Source organism: Wolffia australiana, chromosome 17, assembly GCF_029677425.1.
Source record: "Wolffia australiana isolate 7733 chromosome 17, ASM2967742v1".
Classification (NCBI taxonomy): Eukaryota; Viridiplantae; Streptophyta; class Magnoliopsida; order Alismatales; family Araceae; genus Wolffia; species Wolffia australiana.
In genome coordinates, this window is record NC_135851.1 from 11941678 (window position 1) to 11962637 (window position 20960).

The window sequence follows — 20960 nt, forward strand, 5'->3', positions numbered from 1 at the left end:
CGACCGATGGAATCGTCTCTCCGTCTTCCTCTCAAATCACGCGCCTCATGTTCGGGGCATGATCCGTTGTGGCGCTTTGAACGGATATCTGGCGCCAGAGATCTCACTTCTCGTGCTCTGATCGCACGTAATGCGGTCCTTCCATGGTCGTCGGATGTCGTCTATCAAGTTCAGAATTCCGCCATCTCCCATTGTGTCCTGTTGAAACGGGATGTCTCTCGAAGGTAATCGAATTTTCGACGAGTTTTCGTTTCCTCTTTTGCGCATTCCTTGTTTTCGAGACGTTCTCCCTGGCCGCAGTATTTTCACCGATCGCTCGACATCGGATATTGCAGCAAAAAGAATTCGATATTTTGTCGATATCTTAATTTTGAGTCGATGATATTGTGCAAACACCTGGTTTGTGTTCGAAAATCCTATTCCGTCAGATTCTGCGGCAGAAGCATCGGAATTTAGACGGTTCAGTTGCCACCTAAGATTGATGAGGAGAGAAAAATGTGAAGACTGCCAATAATTAATCCGAGGACCCTCTGTAGTCTTATATTTGATATTAAGGAAATGTTTATGATGAGAGCTTTTGGAACATACATGACATTTGGATCCAATGATGAATGGAACATATCAGTTACCTGACAGCACATATCTTCTACACATATGTGGTGCTCTTTATTAAAATACCATGTCTAATATTTAAACCTCATCCAGTAAAACATATTTCTATCAAAATAATCGACTGTTAGTGGGGGTCCTGTTGTCTCCTCATCTATTCTCTTGTATTTCGTTAACATGTTTAATAATTGATTTATTAAGGGAAGTTCAAAGTCTGATGGTAAGATCTAAAAAATTAGTGTGAATCCCTACTCGAGTGTGACTTTGGCTGAATCTCGGTATGTTCTACGGAGGGTTATTCAGTCTACTTATGTGTTTCCATCATTGTATTATCTGAAGTACTGTCCGGCTCTAAAAGTTATAAATTGGATGTTGGATGATCCCAACGGTAAAAGGCTGAGCCAATCTTGCGATGATAAATCGGATGTCAACCTGATAGCCACTTATTGAACCAACATCCCCGTCGGAATCGTTCAAGTTCCGCCCCATGTAGAAATCATTCATACAGTGACACCTATTGGGTTTCATCATATTTTTCACGGAAAAAACATTGTTGGCATACTATCGTATATTTTTCTCTGAATGAAATATATCCTCTTGAATGGACAACTTCAATCTTTTTTTTTCCAACTGGTTGAATCGGAAGGAGTAAAAGTACATGTAGAGAATTTTTAAGTTTAAATTAATTTAAGAAGTAATTTGAATAAGTATTTCCAATTAATTTCTCTTTGGATTCAGACGTATCACAAATCTTGGAAGAGGCGAAGACCCGTTGGTTGCGTCCCAGTGAAGTTTGTGGAATCATTCGCAACTATCATCGGTTCCATCTCAAACCCGATCCTCCTTACAAGCCATCAGGTAAACTGTTGTTTTTGAGAAGATGAAACTTTATGTCAACTTTTTTCTGTAGTTTAATTATTTCCCTTGAAACCTGTTTTATTCTATCCTGCGTGGGCTTGATTCATTTATTTGAAAATATTATTTTGTTTATTTTTCAGCTAATGATGTTGAAATGCTGTATACTTTCTACCTTATATATTTTGTATAAATATTTTTGGATTTATGAGAATGACGTAGTTGTTTCGTCAACCTAAATATTTTTCTGTAGGTGGCTCACTCTTTTTGTTCGACCGGAAGACTCTTCGATATTTCCGAAAAGATGGTCATCGCTGGAGGAAGAAAAAAGATGGGAAGTCTGTCCGGGAAGCACATGAAAAGTTAAAGGTTAAATGTTAATGACTAAAACAATAATTTCGGTCCTTTCCTTGAGAGGTTCTCTCTCAGCCTGTTGCTTTTCCTTTCCATTCGTTTTCAAGACGAGATATCATCCATTATGTGTTACCGGTCCATACTCTTGTGCATTTTAGTGGTTGTGCATTTTAGTGGTTGCAGTTTGCTCATATGACCCAGGAAACTATAAAATCTTCAACCCAAGGAATATGCGTTCTTACGCGGAAAACATTATCACTTGACCATTTCTAACATGCTTAAATGTGGTTTGTACTTACTTTATTGTATAGAAGTTGATCATGTTGGTAGGGAACAATTTGGCATCTCATTGTATGGGTGTCGCTTGATCTGGATATTTTTACTCAAAAGTTCAATTTCTCTGGGGTCATATCTTCCATTTTTCACCTTCTTATCGCCAATATATCTTCTAATAATAGTTAAAACGGATGCGTGCATAAAATATAATTACAAGCACATTATATATGCACATATATATTCCTGGAACTTAATGATTCTGTGTAAATCTTGGATCAAAACTCTCATCTAACCTCTGGCTCTTCTATACCTTTTATTTGATGCGCACATTGTCTTTCATGAAATGAGAAAAAAAGGCGTGAAGTTGCGTAAGTATCGGGTGTCTAAAGCGAGTCAATGGGTTTCGATAATTGTACATGTACCCGGATTTCAAGAGAAAACTTTGCTACATTCGAACCATGAATTGTTTAAGTGACTTTTCATAAACTTCCTCTGGTGTAGTCTGGGAGCGTAGATGTTCTTCATTGCTACTATGCGCACGGCGAGGATAATGAGAATTTCCAGAGACGAAGTTACTGGATGCTAGAGGGGTGAGTCACGTACTCTTCTCACTTAATTGTACGGTTCCATTTCAGAAATGCGGCTGTCCAAATTTGTGGCGACCTAACTCCATCTCATCTTTTAATTCTGAGTGTTGGTCCATTCCTGGTACGTGAACTCAATACTCTATCCAAGGGTATGGTATTTTAAGATTTTTCGCGATTTTTTGTATGGGAGCTCATCGTCTAATTTTAAGAAAACATTATCCCAAACATGTAAGAGTGTGATTGAATCCTAGATCCCAATCAGCATAAATCAGTTCCATCGCTGCGAAAATCCATACCTCGTTGTTCCAGATCCTCAATCTTACGTCCACTCTCAAGTCAATTATTGCTTAAATTCCTCTGTGCCGACAGTCCTGTGGTCCTCTGTCGCACAGGATCTCCTCTGATCAACCGATACGCGAAAAGTCTACCCCCCTTAGTGTTCGGTTCCCGTCTCCTGTCCCAAATCGCTCGGTCATTCAATCGCTCCGGAGTCCAGTCTACGTCTGACGCGTGGATCGGGTTTAATATTTGATCCTTGGTCCACCTGTCGAGATCTTAGACAACTACGGTCAATATTGGACCACTTAGCCAAGCTGGGTTTGGTCTTCCACCCTTGGCTTTTTCTTCTCTCTCTGAAACCAATGGCATCAACGGCTGGGTCCCATTACAAAATTGTTTTTCCAAACGAAGAGAATCTCCTTGACGGTATTCTCATGTTATTGGGCGGAATCATAAGTAGAAAGGCTAGTATTGGATATTTGTATAAAGTCCCATAAGCCGGTTAAGTTTTCCGAATCATCTTCAATTTCTATTAAGTATTGAATTGTAATCTAGTTTTATAGTTGTTTTACATATCATTCGTGGCGACATACCGACGCCCATTCTGTTTTTACTTTGCAATTGTTGAGTCATAAAATACCTTTGAAATGCTCCATCTGATCAACCGAGTTTCCCGACCATGTTCTCGTGTATGTTTTTGTTTTTTTTTCCACTGGTCCAATAAGTTTCGGTCAGATAGAAAGTTACAAAGTTCCTTTCATTCGTTATAGTCTCCACTGGTCCAATAAGTTGAAGTCAAGGATAAGATACCAACTCTCTAAAGCGTGCCTTTTCATGTTTTTCTTCCAGGCAATTAGAACATATTGTTCTGGTGCACTATCGAGAAGTAAATGAGGTAATTCTCCCTTTTCAACATTATGTAATAAAACCTACTTCACCATGCTGTCAGAGGTCACGGTGATAGACTGGCTTAAACTTTTTTTTTCTAAAAACAAGTAAACCACAGAAAAAAAGGTCCTTGTCTTTTCATTAAGATAAACAAGCGCGACTTCTATCGGAGTGTTACTGCACCCTCCCTCGAAGTCAATGGTAGACGTCGTGATAATTTCTCACAATAAATGCTCCACCAGTCGGCTGTCGGCCGCTTTCTTTTTCCGTGCCGGCATCTTAGGTTTATCGATCTACTATCGACTCGGCTTTCACTTTCTTACATAATCGCATCCTTATGGATATGTCATCATCTGTGCTTCCTCCGCCTTTCTGACTGGAGGCAGCCTTTCTATCTCTCGTTATCGATTTTGACGATATGTTTTGTTTATTTTGTTTGAATGATGTTTAAATCAGGGTGGCAAACTCGAATCTTCAGATTTTGTCTCATCCGACGCCGGATTCCGAAATCTTTGTGGCGGTGACCTTCCTACAATTATTGCTCCGTCATCATATGGATCAAGCCATGCCAAGGTTGCTTGGAGTGAGCAGGCTCCTTCTTCTGAAATAGATGATGTGGATTCAGGGAAAGAATTCAGTGGGTCGCCATTGGTTGAGGCAAGTAGGGGCTCTGGCCTTCAGATTTGTCATGTTCGTGAAGATGCGACATTTAGTAAAAGCGAATCATTTTGCGATTCTGACTCTCTCGCATATCGATGGAGTCCCGTAGATCTTGGACGCTGGAATTTTAATTCTCCAGATGACATTTTCCCTATAAATGTTGCCGAAATCGAGGGTCGAGTAACAGATGTTGGATCTTCTCCAGAATTCGGTAATCATTTTAAAAACGATTGTTGACTTACAATTGTATTCCTTTCACGCCATTCATCGATTTGTGAGCTCTTAATCGATACGAACTGAATTTCGAATTGTATAGTAACACCACGAGATTAACCTACGCCAATTCGTAAGATTAACCAGTGTTGACCAGATTGTAATGTTGTGGTGTAGGTCCTGCTGTCCTCGACGCGTGTACCTCCAGTGAACTGCCTGGCGTATGCTGGGGCGCCGATGTTGGCGACCACGGTTCAAATAAAGATTTTATGACGGTGCCTGAGACACTTAGTTTTGAATTTTCTGATCAACACGAAAAGACATTTGAGGTATTGTTAGATTCACGAGTTGTTTTTTCCTTTAGCCGAGGGAGATTTATCGTCTTTGTAATTTTATTATTTTACGTCTTTGTGATTTCTCGTTAGCGCCGTCAGTCACGAGATTTGGCTTCTTTTGGCTTGCGGTTTTTAGGCGCTTAATGTAGTTTGATACAGTTTTTTTAAGTAATTTTTGAGGTAGAAAATAGCTAGATATTTTAGGCGTTCCCAACATCAGAAATCTCGTAACACGGCCAAATATTTTAGAGGATTCAGCAAATTGCAACACTTAGGCTTTGGCTGTTGGAAAAAAAAAATTCTAATGATTGAATTTTCAGCATAAAATATTGGCCCCTCTCTACAACGGGCATTGTTTTCTCGTCTTCAGTAATGATATGTGCTATACAGACATGAAAAATACAAAAAAAATCATCGGCATCAAACTTCTGCTTAGATATATAATCTTCCACATTTGGCCAGTTCAGCCGCTGCTTTCTACTGATTCGCGCGATTGATTTTCATGCCAGATTTGTAAGACGAATGAAAATTCCGCCAATGAAGAATTTCATCCTCTTGAAATAGAGGCGAGTGAAGACGAGTACATTCCTGGGAATGTTTCCGGTCCTCAGCCGGGAGGCTTAAAAAGACTGGACAGTTTCTGCAGATGGATGAGCGAAGAGATGGGGGAAGTTTGTGACGTACCATATATAGCCGAAGATTCTAGCGATTGCTGGAACGCGATGGACACTTCGAATGACGAAAAAGAACTCTCCATATCATCTCGCGAGCTACAGCTTGACTTTGGCTCCCTCGGCCCTTCAGTCTCCCAAGACCAATCATTCAATATCCTCGATTTTTCACCAGACTGGGCTTACGCTGGCTGCGAAACAAAGGTGAGCGGTCATTCGCCTTGATCGGGCGTTCGTCATCTCTCCAAAATCGGTCATAATTCTTGCATTTGCGACCTGCGTTAAAATTTTTTCCAGGTTTTGATTTATGGCAACTTTCTGGGAGAGGCACATCGCGCTAATCTCCGATGGTCGTGCATGTTCGGACAAGTCGAAGTTCCCGCCGAAGCTCTCGCCACCCACGCCCTTCGCTGCCGCGCTCCTCCCCTTCCTCCGGGGCGAGTTCCCTTCTACGTCAGCCGCAGCAATCGCCTAGCTTGCAGCCAGATAAGGGAGTTCGAATACCGCGACAAGGGCAATGAAGGTGCCTCGTCTCCGCCATCTTGCGCAGGCGAAGAGAAGGAAGAAGAAGAAATTAACCTCCGGATGCGCCTGGCGAGACTCTTATCCGCTGGAAGCGAAGGGATTGGAGTTTGCTTACAGAGGTGGTTTAACGCTAATGATGCCGGTGAAGATGACAAGGGGCGAAATGCGCTGGACGAGGGCGGTTTGGGTGTCATCCACTTGACCGCCGCTCTGGGTTATGAATGGGCGATGAAGCCGATAGTCGCGGCCGGCGTTAACCCCAGTTTCAGGGATCGCCGCGGCTGGACTGCCCTGCACTGGGCCGCGTACTTTGGCAGGTGAAGTTTCTCAGCCCGCTTCTCGGACTTGGATTAACATTTTTAATCTCGACGCCTGATCGCAGGGAAGAAACGGCGGCGACGCTTGTCGCGCTGGGGACGTCTCCCGGCGCGGTGGCGGATCCGACGGTGGAGTATCCGCAAGGGCGGACGGCCGCCGACGTGGCGTCCTCGCGCGGGCACAAGGGCATCGCCGGCTACTTGGCGGAGGCGGACTTGACCGGCCAGCTCTCCCGGCTCGACCTGGAGGAACCCGCCGCGGCGCCGGAGGAGGCCAGTCTCGCGGCCGTCAGGCGCGCGGCCCAAGCGGCCGCGCGCGTGCAGTCCGCCCTCCGGGCCGCGGACCCGGGCTGCGGCTCGGGCGTAGCGAGGAAGAGCCCGTCCTCGGCCGCGGCGCGGATCCAGCGCAAGTACCGCGGGTGGAGAGGCCGCCGGGAGTTTCTGCGGGTACGCGAGAGGGTCGTGAGAATCCAGGCAAGTCCCCCCCTCTCTCTCCGCTCGTGCGAGCGAGCGGGCCCAGTTATTCACGGAGAATCGGATCTGCGGCAGGCACACGTGCGGGGGCACCAGGCGAGGAGGCAGTACCGGAGGTGGGTCTGGTCGGTGGGGATCGTGGAGAAGGCGATATTGCGATGGCGGCGGCGCGGCCGCGGGCTGCGGGGGTTCCGCGCCATGGACGGCGAGCCGGCGGCGGAGGAGGAAGAAGACGCGTACGAATTCCTGCGGCGGGGGCGGGAGGAGAAGGCGGCGGCGGCGGAGAGAGCCCTGGCGAGAGTCCTCTCCATGGCCCGCCACCCCGAATCCCGCCGCCAGTACGCGAGCATGTTGCTATCGTCCTCTTCCGCCCGAGCCGCCGCCCACCACGTAATCTCCTAAACTTGCTCTCTCTCTCTCTCTCTCTCTCTCTCTCTCTCTCTCTCTCGTAAATGATGGGCCTTGTTTGTTGTACGTGGTGTCAGGGAGGACGTCAGCAGCAGGCATAAGCGAAGATTTCCTCTCCCCCACCAGTTTCGTTTCTGACTGTGCATAAAACTCGAAGGGGGATCCAATCGAGCGGATACGCGGATTTTTTCTTATCGACTCGGCTACAGCCGCCGTTTGAGGAGTTTGAGGAGAGCGACCTCCTTCCCGGGGATTCACCTCTCCCGTTCTTGGTCGCGGAGATTTAGGGCAACCGGAGCGGAGGATGGCGGGGCGAGTATGGCCCGACGGCGATGCCCTCCATGGCGGGGGCGGGTAGAGCTGACCTCGATTGCTTGATCGAACGGCCGGCTAGGGTTTGGTCGGGGGGGAAATCAGGGTTTTCTTCCTTGTTGCAGCGCGCTGGATGGACGAGCGAAGCGCGAGCAGGAGCCCGAGCTGGGGCATCTCGGACGTGGCGCTGGAGTTCGTCATGGGGCATTTGGACGACGCCGGGGACCGGGACGCGGTGTCGCGGGTGTGCAAGAAATGGCACCGGATCGACGCGCTTACGCGGAAGCGCATCACGATCGCGCTGTGCTACTCGACGACGCCGGAGCGGCTGCTGGAGAGGTTCCCCTGGCTGGAGTCGCTGAAGCTCAAGGGGAAGCCCCGCGCGGCCATGTTCAACCTGATTCCCGATGACTGGGGCGGCTACGCGGGCCCCTGGACCCGCGTGCTGGCCCAGGGCTTCCCCTGCCTCCGATCCATCTACTTTCGCCGCATGATCGTCAGGGACGCCGACCTGGAGCTCCTCTCCTCCTCCCGCGCCCACACGCTCCAGGCCCTCTTCCTCGACAAGTGCTCCGGCTTCTCCACCGATTCCCTCAAACTCCTCGGCCGCACCTGCAGGTTAGTCTTCTCATTATCATCATCATCATTTCACAATCTTTTTCACAATCTTTATCTTCATCATTTCATTATCATCATTTTATTATTATTACTATCATCAACATTATCTTCTTCTCTTCCTCCTTCATATTCTTCTTCTTCCCACTTTACCACCATCATTTTCATCATCCATTATTATTGTTGTTCTTTGACATCAGCATCTTCCTCATCTTCAGCGTATTCATCTTCCTCGTCATTACCCTCACCACCATCGTCATTTTGTTGCTGTTGTTGTTACGGGGGAGCAGCCGGCTGAAGACCTTGTTCCTGGAGGAGAGCTCGATAAAGGAAAAGGACGGGGAGTGGGTGCGAGCGCTGGCATTGAACAATGCGGTGCTGGAGAGCCTCAATTTCTACATGACGGAGCTGCGGGTGTCGCCCGAGGACCTGGCGCTGCTGGCGACCAAGTGCCGCCGGCTCAGGTGCCTGAAGATCAGCGACTGCGACGTGCTGGAGCTGGGGCCCATCTTCGCCGCAGCGGCGGCGCTGGAGGAGTTCGGCGGGGGCTCCTTCAACGACTCCAGCGGCGAAGAGGCCGCCTACCGCCGCGTGCGCTTCCCGCCGGGGGTGTGCCGACTGAGCCTCAGCTTCATGGGCACCCAGGAGATGCCCGCCATTTTCCCCTTGGCCGCCAACCTCAAGAAGCTCGACCTCCAATTCACCTTCCTCAGCACCGAAGACCACTGCCAACTCATCCACCACTGCTGTGCCCTCGAGGTGCTCGAGGTATGCCCATGAATGAGTCGTACATGATGGACCAATGGACGGATGACTCATGAATGAGACGGGTGGTACATGAATTATGATGATACTCTTTGAAGCATGGTTGGATAGATGGATGGATGGATGAGACATGAATTATGGATTATAATGATATTCTTCGGAGGATGGTTGGATGGATGATTGGGTGATGCAAGAATTATAGATTATGATGATATTCTTCGGAGGATGGTTGGACTGCTGGATGGATGGATGATGATGGGTGATGCAAGAATTATAGATTATGATGATATTCTTCGGAGGATGGTTGGACTGTTGGATGGATGGATGATGATGGGTGATGCAAGAATTATAGATTATGATGATATTCTTCGGAGGATGGTTGGACTGCTGGATGAACAGATGGATGATAATGGGTGATACATGAATTATAGACTATGATGATCCATCTTGATGGATGGTTAGACTGATGGATGGATGGATGGTTGGTTGCAGGTTCGGAATGTGATCGGGGATCGGGGGCTGGAGACAGTGGGGGAGCGGTGCAAGAGGCTGCGGCGGCTGCGGATCGAGAGGGGGGAGGACGAGTACGAGGATGAGCAGGGGAAGGTGTCCCACCGGGGGCTGATCGCGGTGGCGCGGGGGTGCCTGGAGCTGGAGTACCTGGCCGTGTACGTGTCTGACATCACGAACGCGGCCCTGGAGGAGCTGGGTGCGCTGAGCAAGAAGCTACGCGACTTCAGGCTCGTGCTGCTGGACCGCGAGGAGCGGATCACGGAGCTGCCGCTGGACCGTGGTGTGCGCGCGCTGCTGGCCGGGTGCACCTCGCTGCGGCGCTTCGCGCTGTACCTGCGCCAGGGCGGGCTCACCGACGCCGGGCTGCAGTACATCGGCGAGCTGAGCCAGCGCATCGGGTACATGCTGCTGGGGTACGTGGGGGAGACGGACGAGGGGCTGCTGGCCTTCGCGCGGGGGTGCCCTGTGCTGCAGAAGCTGGAGCTGCGCGGGTGCTGCTTCAGCGAGCGGGCCATAGCGCGCGCTGTGCTGCAGCTGCAGGCGCTGCGGTACGTGTGGGTGCAAGGGTACCGCGCGTCGCCGCGGGGTGCGGACCTGCTGGCCATGGCGCGGCCCTTTTGGAACATCGAGTTCATCCCCCCGCAGCGCTTCCGCATCACCGCTGACGGCCCGACCCTCGAGCAGCCCGCCCAGATCCTCGCCTACTTCTCCCTGGCCGGTGCCCGCCCCGACTGCCCCGCCCCCGTCGTCTCCATCTACCCCCCTCCGCCGTCCGTTTCTCTCTACTTGCCCTCTCTTCCGCGCTGACCCCCTGGCTGACCGAGTCAAAGTCAACTCACTCTGGCTGACCGAGTTTTGACCGAGTTCTTATCGATACAACTTCCCGAGTGGGCCGTGTGGGCCGGCACAGAGTTGGGGGCCCAACGACATTTTTTAAGAGCGCCACGCGTCGGCCTGCCAGCGGCGGGGCGGCCGCCCCTTTCTCGTGGGGAAAAAAGGTCGGGTGGCGGACGGCCCCCGCCCTCCGTCCGACAAGGACGGGTGCCCGTCGAGAAGCCCCTCCCGTGAAGGTTTAAAAGATCAGAAGCTGGCAAGTGGCGAACGATTTCGTTTTCTGCAATTGAGAGATTGTAGATCGTTGGCTCGAGAGAGAGAGAGAGCAGGAAGAAGATTGTGATTTTGCGTTAATTCTCGTCAGTGATGAACCCGGTTCCCGCCGCGGCGCATCCTCTGGCTAGTGATCCCGAGGAGATTGCGTCCAACATCAGCTACCATGCGCGCTACACTCCGCATTTCTCCCCTCTCAAGTTCGAGGTCGAGCAAGCCTACTATGCCACCGCAGACAGCGTCCGGGACCTCCTCGTCCAAGTACGTCCCGCTGATCATTGATCTGTACGGTTCTAATTGCTGTTTTTTTTTTTTTTTTTAATTTTTGCGGTCGCGTGCTTTTTTTTTCCTCTCTTGTCGTTCTTGCCAAATTCTTGTGCTCCTCCACGAGATACTGACGTCGTTTTTGGTTGATTCCTCGTGGTCTTTGCTCAATTCCAACCTTTTTGCAGCGATGGAACGCCACATATGCGCATTTTCATCGAGCTGATCCAAAGCAGACTTACTATCTGTCCATGGAGTTTCTTCAAGGCCGAGCTTTGACTAATGCAATTGGAAACCTGGATCTCCTTGGTCCTTATGCTGAGGCGTTGAAGAAATTGGGTTATGACCTCGAAGATGTAGCAGAACAAGTACGTAGTTTCTAATTTTTTCGCCCTTGGGATCTTTTTTAGTGAAGATTCGATCTCAATTGGATCTCATAAGGGAAGATTTACTGCATTTTGAGTCGGGTATAGGTACTCGTCTGTTTTGACTTTCTACTTTTTGTCCGATTACTTGAGAAATAGAGAAGGCTCATTCTGTTTTGTGAGAGTCGCTGCACTATTCAGTTATACGTTTACGGGTCGAACAAATTCTAGACATTTTTCTTAGGTAGTTGTGTGGAAGAATTTTATAAGGCGTTTAATGGATGTTTTAGTATAAAAACCCTTTGTCGCGTGCTTGGAGGTGAGAAACATCAATTTCACTGCGCTGTGGAATTGCCCTTTGTTAGCACATTCCCGTCATTGTCCAAGTTTGATCTTTTGTTTTCATTGTCTTATCTTTTGTTCGCCCTTTGTTAGCACATTCATGTCGCACTTTAATCTCAAATCCACAAAACTCAAAAACCAATGAAACTGGTAAGACGGTCGCGTATCAGATGCGTAAGGACCAGCGCTGTGACTTTAGCTTACGCGTGTGATTTGGCATGATTAGTCGTGCCAAATCCCTTTTCTTCGGATATTGTCGATATGTCTGCTTATTCTTTGGGAAGTTCACCGTCTTGAGAGCAACTTTGGGGTTTCACAAGTCATTGAGATAAAAATATCATCTTCGCCCTTGATGGTTTTATGGTCCTTCAAACCAGCTTCCCAACAGTTATGGACTGCAAAACATTTCCCTAGATCTCCGGGTCACTAATCAATTTTCTAATGATATCTTCATCATATTCTTTATTTTTTGGGCGACCTCTTATGAATATCTAATAAATTAGCCATTTTCTTTGATAGAGGTTGATAGTTGTTTAGTTGAACTTGAATTATGGATGTATTTTTATTTTTCCAGGAGAGAGATGCTGCCCTTGGAAATGGTGGATTAGGAAGACTTGCGTCCTGCTTTCTAGATTCAATGGCGACCTTGAATCTACCCGCATGGGGCTATGGACTGCGGTACAGATATGGCCTCTTTAAGCAACGCATTACTAAGGAGGGACAAGAAGAAGTTGCCGAAGACTGGCTTGAGGTAAAATCGGATAAAAAACACAGTTTGATTTCATTCTTGTTTCGTTTTATTTATTATCATTATGTTTCTATAAATACTTTTATTTTCTCTTCATATTCATCTGTAGAGGTTCAACCCGTGGGAAATCGTCAGGCACGACGTTGTATTTCCTGTGAGATTCTTCGGCCATGTGGAGGTCTCTCCCAGTGGATCGTATGTATTTCCCGTTGGATATGTTAAACTTTCGGCACATCTATCTTCCATGTATTTTTAATTGGAATAATTGTTGCCCTAGTGAATCTGATTTCAGACTAAATCTATCTAAAGTAAATAGATTTCACTTTGCAGTTGCCTACGGGTGCTTTTACATACTAAACCCGAGTTAATAGATGGAATTTAAAACTAAGTTTTTTGCTTATACGAATTTATCATGATGAAGAATCAGATTTTTCCCATTCGTTCAATCCTTTCTCTTCACGTGCCGTTCTATGTGATCTTTAAGATCACATATCTCAACACTCGTATTATTAGCTTCTGGACTTTGGCCGAGTATTCACTATAATGCCATGAACTCTCTTATATTAAAACTATTGCATTTGCTTTTTCGTAATATATTTGACTCTTCTGGACAGCCGGAAGTGGGTTGGCGGTGATGTCATCCGAGGATTGGCTTATGATGTACCCATTCCCGGATACAAAACAAAGAATACGATTAGCCTTCGCCTTTGGGAAGCAACTGCAGGTTCCGAGAACTTTAACCTATTTCAATTTAACGACGGAGATTATGACTCTGCTGCACGTCTTCATCACAGATCTCAAGAGGTTTGATCTGAAACTAATGTTCTTCCAGAAATATGCCATTTTTTAACATTTCGCCAACTTCTTGAACCTACTGTAAAACACGTACCGCCTAGATATTTAACATTCGGAAGTTTCCGCCTGTGGGAATAGATAATGCAATTTAAACTCCCCATCACCATTCGTCGCCCTTATTTTAAGGTTTTAGCCGTTTTGCCTCATTTCACATGTTCATGTCTTTTTATTCGATGCTCTGCTCTACGATGGATCATAATGAATATGCGCTCCATATTTTCCTGTTGATAGATTTGCGCAGTCTTGTATCCTGGTGACGCCACAGAGAATGGGAAGCTATTGCGTCTAAAGCAACAGTTTTTCCTTTGCAGTGCTTCCATGCAGGTATACGTTTAATTTTCTCTTCCCGCATCGTTAAAAAATTATTTTTATGTTTGGTTAAACGTTTGTCTCCGCGGATCCTACATATGGTAATGTAAGTACGAGTAAAGATGAAACAGTATTTCTCAAATGCGTGAATCGAACGCATTCTCCCAGATATTCGAGTTTTTATCCACGTTATAGAACAAATCTCATCATGTGTTATTTTCTTGGCATACGGTTTGGATAGGACATCATCTTTAGGTTTAAGGAGAGAGGAGACGGGGTTGGCCGCAGGCAGTGGTCCGAGTTTCCCTCAAAGGTTGCCGTCCAACTAAACGACACGCATCCAACACTTGCTATCCCGGAACTGATGCGCTTATTAATGGACGACGAGGGACTCGGATGGGATGAAGCTTGGGACATAACGAGCAGGTTCGTTTGATGAGAGTTTTTAAATGCTCAAAAACCATTATTTTTTCAAACGGTAGCGTTCAAATGATGGTATAGATAATTTAAGCCTTGATTCGGTGTGACGGATCTTAATTAAATTTTTGTATCAGGACGGTGGCGTATACTAATCACACTGTGCTGCCAGAGGCCCTAGAAAAATGGTCACGAGATCTGATCACGAAGCTTCTCCCGCGTCACATGGAGATCATAGATGAAATCGATAAGCGGGTCGGCGCATAATCTTTGCTCTGTCTTTTTCACTTGAACAAATCTCATAAATTAATGCACCCGTTGTAGTTCATGGCTATGGTGCGATCTGCCCTGCCACATTTGGAGGGGAAGCTTTCGAGCATGCGCATCTTGGATTATTCCAACGCCGAAAAGCCCGTCGTCAGGATGGCCAATCTCTGCGTAGTTTCTTCCCATACGGTGAGGATCGAAGGGTAGCGGAATATCAATTGCTTATTGAACGACTTGCTTTGTGTAAATACTTGCTTTATGAATCAGTAATAACGATTTAATTAAAATATGAAAGGTGAATGGCGTAGCCGAACTGCACAGCAACATATTAAAGTCGGAGCTTTTTGCGGATTACGTCACCTTGTGGCCACGCAAGTTTCAGAACAAGACTAACGGGATAACTTCTCGCCGTTGGCTCCGTTTCTGCAACCCAGAACTCAGTGCCGTGATTACCAAGTGGCTGAAAACCGACCGCTGGATTACCGATCTGGACCTTCTCTCCGGCCTGCGCCAGGCAAGGCGTCTCCAACACATCATCTCATCAATCCTACTCAATAAACCCCCGTGTCCAAATTATTAATTATGCCAATAGTTTCTCGAGGTTAATCGCCTTGGATTTTTTTTTGAGTGATCAGTTTGCCGACGACGGGGAACTCCAAGTGGAATGGGCGGCAGCGAAGAAGGCCAGCAAAACCCGACTGGCTCAGTACGTGTTCAAAGCGACCGGCGTGGAGATCAACACAGACAGTCTCTTCGACATCCAGATCAAGCGCATTCACGAGTACAAGAGGCAGCTTCTCAACATCCTCGGCGTTATCTACAGATACAAGAAGCTCAAGGTGAGCGCTCTTTCCTTGCAGTTCCGACGTGGGTTTTTCCATGAACGTGTTCCCCCACCCGTTGAAGGAAATGAGCGCCGAAGAGAGGAGGAGAACGACGCCGCGCACGGTGATGCTGGGGGGCAAAGCCTTCGCCACGTACACCAACGCTAAGAGAATTGTCAAGCTGGTGAACGACGTGGGAGCGGTGATCAACAAGGACGCCGAAACAAGCGAATTCCTCAAGGTACCGATCCCGTCAATTCACACATTTCAATCAATCCATAATCCATCAATGAATGAATGTTTGTTTCGGCAGGTGGTGTTCATCCCGAACTACAGCGTGTCGGTGGCGGAAGCGGTGATCCCGGGGAGCGAGCTGTCGCAGCACATCAGCACGGCGGGCATGGAGGCAAGCGGCACCAGCAACATGAAGTTCGCCCTGAATGGGTGCCTGATCATCGGAACGCTGGACGGCGCCAACGTCGAGATCAGGGACGAGATCGGCCCTGACAACTTCTTCCTCTTCGGCGCCACTGCCGACCAAGTCCCCGCCCTCCGCCAGCAGAGGCAACAAGGCCTGGTACGCCGCCCAGCCCTTGCACGAAGAATTCCCTTTCCTTTGCTTTGCTTTCATTGCCCTCAGACATGGTCATTCTGTTCTTTTTGTGCGAATTGTTCGTTCTGTTCAGTTTTCCGAACAGAACAAAAACAAATTCGAACAGAACATCGCACAGACCCATGTGCGGTTCTTTTGTTCGCTTTGTGAGAATTTTATTATAGTTATGTGCGAATGTGCGAATTTTGTTCGTTTTTGAAAAAAAAAATGAAAAGAACAAAGAACAAGGCCCTGTGCGGTTCTTTTGTGCGAATTTTTTGTTCGTCTGAAACGAACAGAATAGAACAACCATGTCTAGAGAACTTGCCCTGAATAGGGTCTCGTCTACGGCAGTTCAAGGCGGACCCGAGGTTTGAGGAGGCGAAGAAGATGGTGAGGGAGGGGGCGTTCGGGGAGTACGACTACGGGCCACTGCTGGAGTCTCTGGAGGGCAACTCAGGCTATGGCCGCGGGGACTACTTCCTCGTCGGCCACGACTTCCCCGCCTACCTCGACGCCCAGGCCGCCGTCGACGCGGCCTACAGGTGAGCCAACATCTGATGTGATCTGATCTAATCTGATCTGATGTGATCTGCTCTGATGTGATGTCATCTGATGTGATGTGATCTGATCTGATCTGAGCCGTGCAGGGAGCGGCGGAGGTGGCTGAAGATGTCTATCCTGAGCACGGCCGGCAGCGGCAAGTTTAGCAGCGACCGCACCATCTCACAGTACGCCGCCGACGTCTGGGCCATCGTCCCCTGCCCCGTTCCCGCCCACTCTTGAACTCCACCGTCTTCTCTTTTACGGGACGATCAGGCGACCACAATAATCCACCCCTTTTTTTTTTCTTTTTTTTCTTTTTTTTCTTTGTAGATGGGGGTGGGGGGGCGCCTGAACTTATCCAGTATCCACAAATACAAATAAACACTTTTGGGTGGGGATTTGCATAGGCTCCTTAATTCGCATGGCTTTGTCATCATCCCAGAATAAATAACCGTTCACTTCGTCATCAACGGACTAGTGGGCATTTTGGGTATTTTCTTGATTCCAAAGGATCGGGGGGGATGGATATCCATTAATCATATTATCTCGATCAGAGTCGACGGTTGATGGGAGGATAGACACTTGGTAAAGGTCTCCTCCTCCGCCTCGTCCGTCGGCAGCGAGAGGGAGGGGCGGTGCTCTGCGATCCAAATCCTACCAATCGATCTCGCGGCTCCGAAAGAGGAGATCGACGCAAGGTTCGGCGTGTTGTCTATTTTCGATCGTTCGAGATCTGAAATTGGTCTTCGCCAACGTGTTCTTGAATCTTGGGGGGAATATCCATCAATGGGGAGCATGAATTTCCGGAGCCTGGACGAATTCTGGGCGTTCTACGTGGGGCAGCACTCCAAGCCGGCCACCCGGCGGCTTCACTGCGCGGGGACGATGGTGGCGCTGCTCTGCCTGCTCCTCTTCCCCCTGGTCAGCCGGTGGCTGCTCCTGGCCGGGCCCGTCGCGGGTTACGCCATCGCCTGGTACTCGCACTTCTTCGTGGAGGGCAACGTTCCCGCCACCTTCGGCCATCCGCTCTGGTCCCTGCTCTGCGACCTGCGCATGTTCTTCCTCGTGCTCACCGGCCAGATGGACAAGGAAATCAAGCGCCTTGGCAAGCGCCCCGTCCTCCAGGCCTTTTGATCTTCCCCCATCTCCTCTTTCTCCCCTTCTATGGCTACTCCTCCTCCTCCGCTTTCTCCGAGGGAGACCCGGGGAAGGACGTTTTCCCTGTATAATTTCCTCACACGCCACAGAGAAAAAGCAAATCATCTCTTCTCGTTGAATCTGAAGGGCAAAGATATCGCTGCCGCAGTTTCCCCAGCTCGTGTCCATCCATGGCTTGCTTCAAGAATCGTAGCTAAAAATCTTCAAAGAGGTCCGAGAGGGACGACGCCATGAGGCCCTCCAGCCGGCCGAGAAGAGATTTGGGAAAGGTGGGTAAAAAAACAGAGAAGAGATTTTGGCTTTCTTCGCCGACAGCAACAAGGTGTCATCTTCCGCTCATTAGGAATATCGGTTAATTACTGTTTGCTAATTCCACTCGCAGATTTTTGAGAATTCTACCTTCTAAGCGGTTTGAAGCAATTTTTCGACACTATACCAATACTGATAAGTGGCTGGCTGACTCTTGATCCGAACAAATCTTCTTATAGCCTGTGCGGTCAACAGATCATCATGTCCTTTTTTTAATAGAAATTTTCCGCTAGGCTGTTCATTCGTCCTATCCAATTCAGGTTGTTATTGACGTGGAAGAAGAAAGTAAGAAATTCGGCACGAACGATCGATTGAATATGTCGAACAGATCGTCGCTTGTTTATTTTATTTCCAACAGATCAAGAAATCATAGGAAAATGTGCATAATTTTGTCATGTATCTTTAGCATAAACAGTAGACGAAAATGGTTAGAGCTTCGGGGTGGATCATTCCATATTGGTTTTTGGGACGCAATTCATGCATAATATTTTTCTATTTTAATATTCTAATGCAAAGTAAGAGAGCATATTTCTCTATTTTCTATTTTATGGACGACAAACCAAAATGAGAGTAAATTGAATGATCGCATTCGGTTTTTCAATCAGAATAATATGAATGCATGTGATCAACAGGAAAAAACATACCTGGTGGAGTTGCGAAGAAGTATCATAAACTTAAGCATGGCTTGAAGCTAGGCTGGATTCTGTGAAGATTTTGAATAGCATAAGGATCTGAATATCTTTTTAAAACCGAGTAGTTTGTAGGATGTCGAAATCTGCTTTCATTGGAAACTTATAATTCAACAGCAAATTAATTATATGGTTAATTAGAAAAACAAAAGTACATACAACCACGTCCCATTAGTGTTTTTGTAAGGATGCACGATGTAGTAGAAAAAGTGTCATCTTCACGATGGGTACATATGAGTCAGAACGAATTAGTTCAAAGGTTAATAATGTGCATGAAGACGAAAAACAAAGTGACATTTTATGCAATTTAAAGAGAGAATATACGGAGCATTAAAATAATGTAGAACCCAGTAAATGAATCGGAAATTTTGATCACTTGACCAGTCGTAAATGAATAGTCTTCCTTAACCATTTTAAATTGAGGGCCCGACCAAGCCGCCTCCATTTGTGGTTATATGATGAGTTGTACCTGTGTCAGGAAATTGTGCATCAAGACGAGTGCCTTTAAAGGCGATGATCATGTTGTATGTTTTCACAGAAGTTTGGCTAAAGTTCATTGGTGCTTTTATATGCCACGTGGTGAAATTTCTATTCTAAGGTTCATTCTTTTCATGTACGCAGGACCCAAATTGAATATATTGAGGACCAAGCCCATGAAGAGACAGCAAAGATAGAGGTATGTTAGTCAAGATATTTTCTCAACATAAATATGCAGATACTGTGTAAATAGTTAGGAATCAAAGGAGCACATTTTTCTTAGTATAATCATATTTGGACCTCCAACACCAAGGATTTGGTGCTTCAAGTGTAGGATCTTGCCAAGGCTTCCCAAATAAATCGTATCAATTTGTTTCTGATAAATAACATACGATAACAGAGAAAATTCTCTTTTTTTAATTTACCATCTCCTTCATCAATGATGGCGGTGGCCGAGGGTGGGATTGATATGCAGAAGATATTGACCACATAGGAAAATGCGATTCGTGTCTCCCATAGAAAGTAGTTGTCCTTGCTAAGCTTGATAACAAGCACTGGCATCACACCAATCCTCTAACTCTCAGTTCTTGAGCAGATGGTTGTAAGAACACCAAATAAAGAGACGATGTTTGCTCCATTAGTAGCAATGATACCGTGTAAATGAAAGGAAACTCTAAGACCGATCAGACACAATTGTGGACGAACCGTAGCAAGAAGCTTGAGAGCAGTGAACGAGGAATATAACATGATAATCCTCATCATCTTCTTGTTCTTCTTAATCTTCTCCATCTTCTCCTTTCCCTTCAAAGGGGCATAGATGGAAGATGAAGAAGCTCACCATCTTATTCTTCTTCTTCTTCTTCACCTTCCATCATCACAATTATAATCATCATCTTCTTCTTCACCTTCCATCATCACAATTATAATCATCATCTTCTTCTTCACCTTCCATCATCACAATTATAATCATCATCATCGTCATCGTCTCTTCCCCTCCCTCTCTCTATGCCCCTTTCAAACATTTATATGTGGTCGTGCGAGTCAGGGGGGTGGGTGAGAAGCTAGCTGGCATTTTTGGCTTTTTAAATTTGAAATAAATATGAAGTGGGCAGCCAAGAAGCCAGTTTTCTAAATTATATGGGGCAGCCGTGACGGTTGATGGGCCAGTGGAAAGAAGAAGGTTCTGTAGTCCTTATCTCTGGTGCTCCTTCTTGATTGGTCTTTGGACAACTTGTTCTTGAAGGGGTGGCGATGGGGAGCACGAATTTCCGGAGTCCGGAAGAATTCTGGGTGTTCTACGTGGGGCAGCACTCCAAGCCGGCCGCCCGGTGGATTCACTGTGGGGGACGATGGCGGCGCTGCTCTGCCTTCTCCTCTCCCCCCTGGTCAGCCGGTGGCTTCTCCTGGCCGGCCCCGTCGCGGGCTACGCTCTCGCCTGGTACTCCCACTTCTTCGTGGAGGGCAACGTCCCTGCCGCCTTCGGCCATCCGCTCTGGTCCATGCTCTGCGACTTGCGCATGTTCTTCCTCGTCCTCACCGGCCAGATGGACAGGGAAATCAAGCGCCTCGGCAAGCGTCCCGTCCACCAGGCCTTTTGATTCTCCCCAATCCCCATGAATACTCTCCTCCCTTGCCTCTTCACTCTTCTTCTCTCTCCGAGGGAGGTGAGGGAGAATGCCGCTATCCATCCGTGAGCAATTTCTTCCCGCGAGCCAAGGAGAGGTCTTCTGCAGAAATACTGCTGCTAATTATACTGGAAGAGCGTCTTTAATCCGGTCTTTGTTTTAAGATACTCGTCGAACTTCAGCAGTTTCTTCCAAATCTTCAGCACAGGTCTGGTTACTTTCTTCCAATATTCAGCAGTTTGTCTGCGGCTTGTTTGGTGGGTATGGCTTTTTTAAAGGATGAGTATCTTGATTTGTCTAGTTCTCCAACTCCACCATTAATGTTGCTTAAAATAACCCCAATTATTTATCAACATTCCTTCCATCCAGTATATGACTTTCTCCTCGAATTTCAATGAACTCATTCTCTT

At 47.3% G+C, this 20960-nt stretch overlaps 4 protein-coding genes, 1 long non-coding RNA gene and 1 pseudogene across 7 annotated transcripts; 5 read left to right on the forward strand and 1 right to left on the reverse strand.

Moving 5' to 3' along the window:
- The first annotated feature begins 69 nt into the window (after positions 1-69).
- On the forward strand, positions 70-7645 carry LOC144714576 (calmodulin-binding transcription activator 2-like). 2 transcript variants are annotated; one of them, XM_078589352.1, is made up of 12 exons: positions 70-224; positions 1348-1467; positions 1718-1833; positions 2596-2684; positions 3810-3855; positions 4305-4719; positions 4899-5050; positions 5566-5931; positions 6025-6569; positions 6635-7043; positions 7119-7433; positions 7529-7645. In XM_078589352.1, the coding sequence occupies exons 1-12, from the start codon at positions 212-214 to the stop codon at positions 7550-7552; spliced, it is 2610 nt and encodes an 869-aa protein (XP_078445478.1). In that variant the 5' UTR covers positions 70-211; the 3' UTR covers positions 7553-7645. The 2 variants fall into 2 exon arrangements, with proteins under 2 accessions (XP_078445478.1, XP_078445477.1); XM_078589351.1 differs by having other exon boundaries at positions 6635-7433.
- On the reverse strand, positions 5370-6508 carry LOC144714584 (uncharacterized). The gene is made up of 2 exons (XR_013584394.1): positions 6368-6508; positions 5370-6268 (listed from the first exon to the last, which is right to left on the reverse strand). It is a non-coding gene; the product is annotated as an uncharacterized LOC144714584 (long non-coding RNA).
- Positions 7626-10535, forward strand: LOC144714580 (coronatine-insensitive protein homolog 2-like). The gene is made up of 3 exons (XM_078589355.1): positions 7626-8381; positions 8669-9146; positions 9636-10535. The coding sequence occupies exons 1-3, from the start codon at positions 7897-7899 to the stop codon at positions 10461-10463; spliced, it is 1791 nt and encodes a 596-aa protein (XP_078445481.1). The 5' UTR covers positions 7626-7896; the 3' UTR covers positions 10464-10535.
- A 152-nt stretch (positions 10536-10687) lies between these two features.
- Positions 10688-16690, forward strand: PHS2 (alpha-glucan phosphorylase 2). Its single transcript, XM_078589353.1, has 15 exons — positions 10688-11024; positions 11216-11395; positions 12309-12485; positions 12592-12677; positions 13097-13286; positions 13569-13661; positions 13888-14072; positions 14201-14318; positions 14388-14519; positions 14626-14844; positions 14966-15169; positions 15237-15395; positions 15468-15731; positions 16101-16291; positions 16397-16690. Exons 1-15 carry the CDS (start codon positions 10857-10859, stop codon positions 16530-16532), a joined length of 2502 nt encoding a protein of 833 aa, XP_078445479.1. The 5' UTR covers positions 10688-10856; the 3' UTR covers positions 16533-16690.
- A 155-nt stretch (positions 16691-16845) lies between these two features.
- On the forward strand, positions 16846-17569 carry LOC144714581 (uncharacterized). The gene has a single exon (XM_078589356.1). It carries the CDS (start codon positions 17079-17081, stop codon positions 17424-17426), a length of 348 nt encoding a protein of 115 aa, XP_078445482.1. The 5' UTR covers positions 16846-17078; the 3' UTR covers positions 17427-17569.
- A 10-nt stretch (positions 17570-17579) lies between these two features.
- LOC144714583 (uncharacterized) lies at positions 17580-20850 on the forward strand (annotated as a pseudogene). Its single transcript, XR_013584393.1, has 3 exons — positions 17580-17719; positions 19070-19124; positions 20169-20850. The product of XR_013584393.1 is annotated as an uncharacterized LOC144714583 (transcript).
- The last annotated feature ends 110 nt before the right edge of the window (positions 20851-20960 follow it).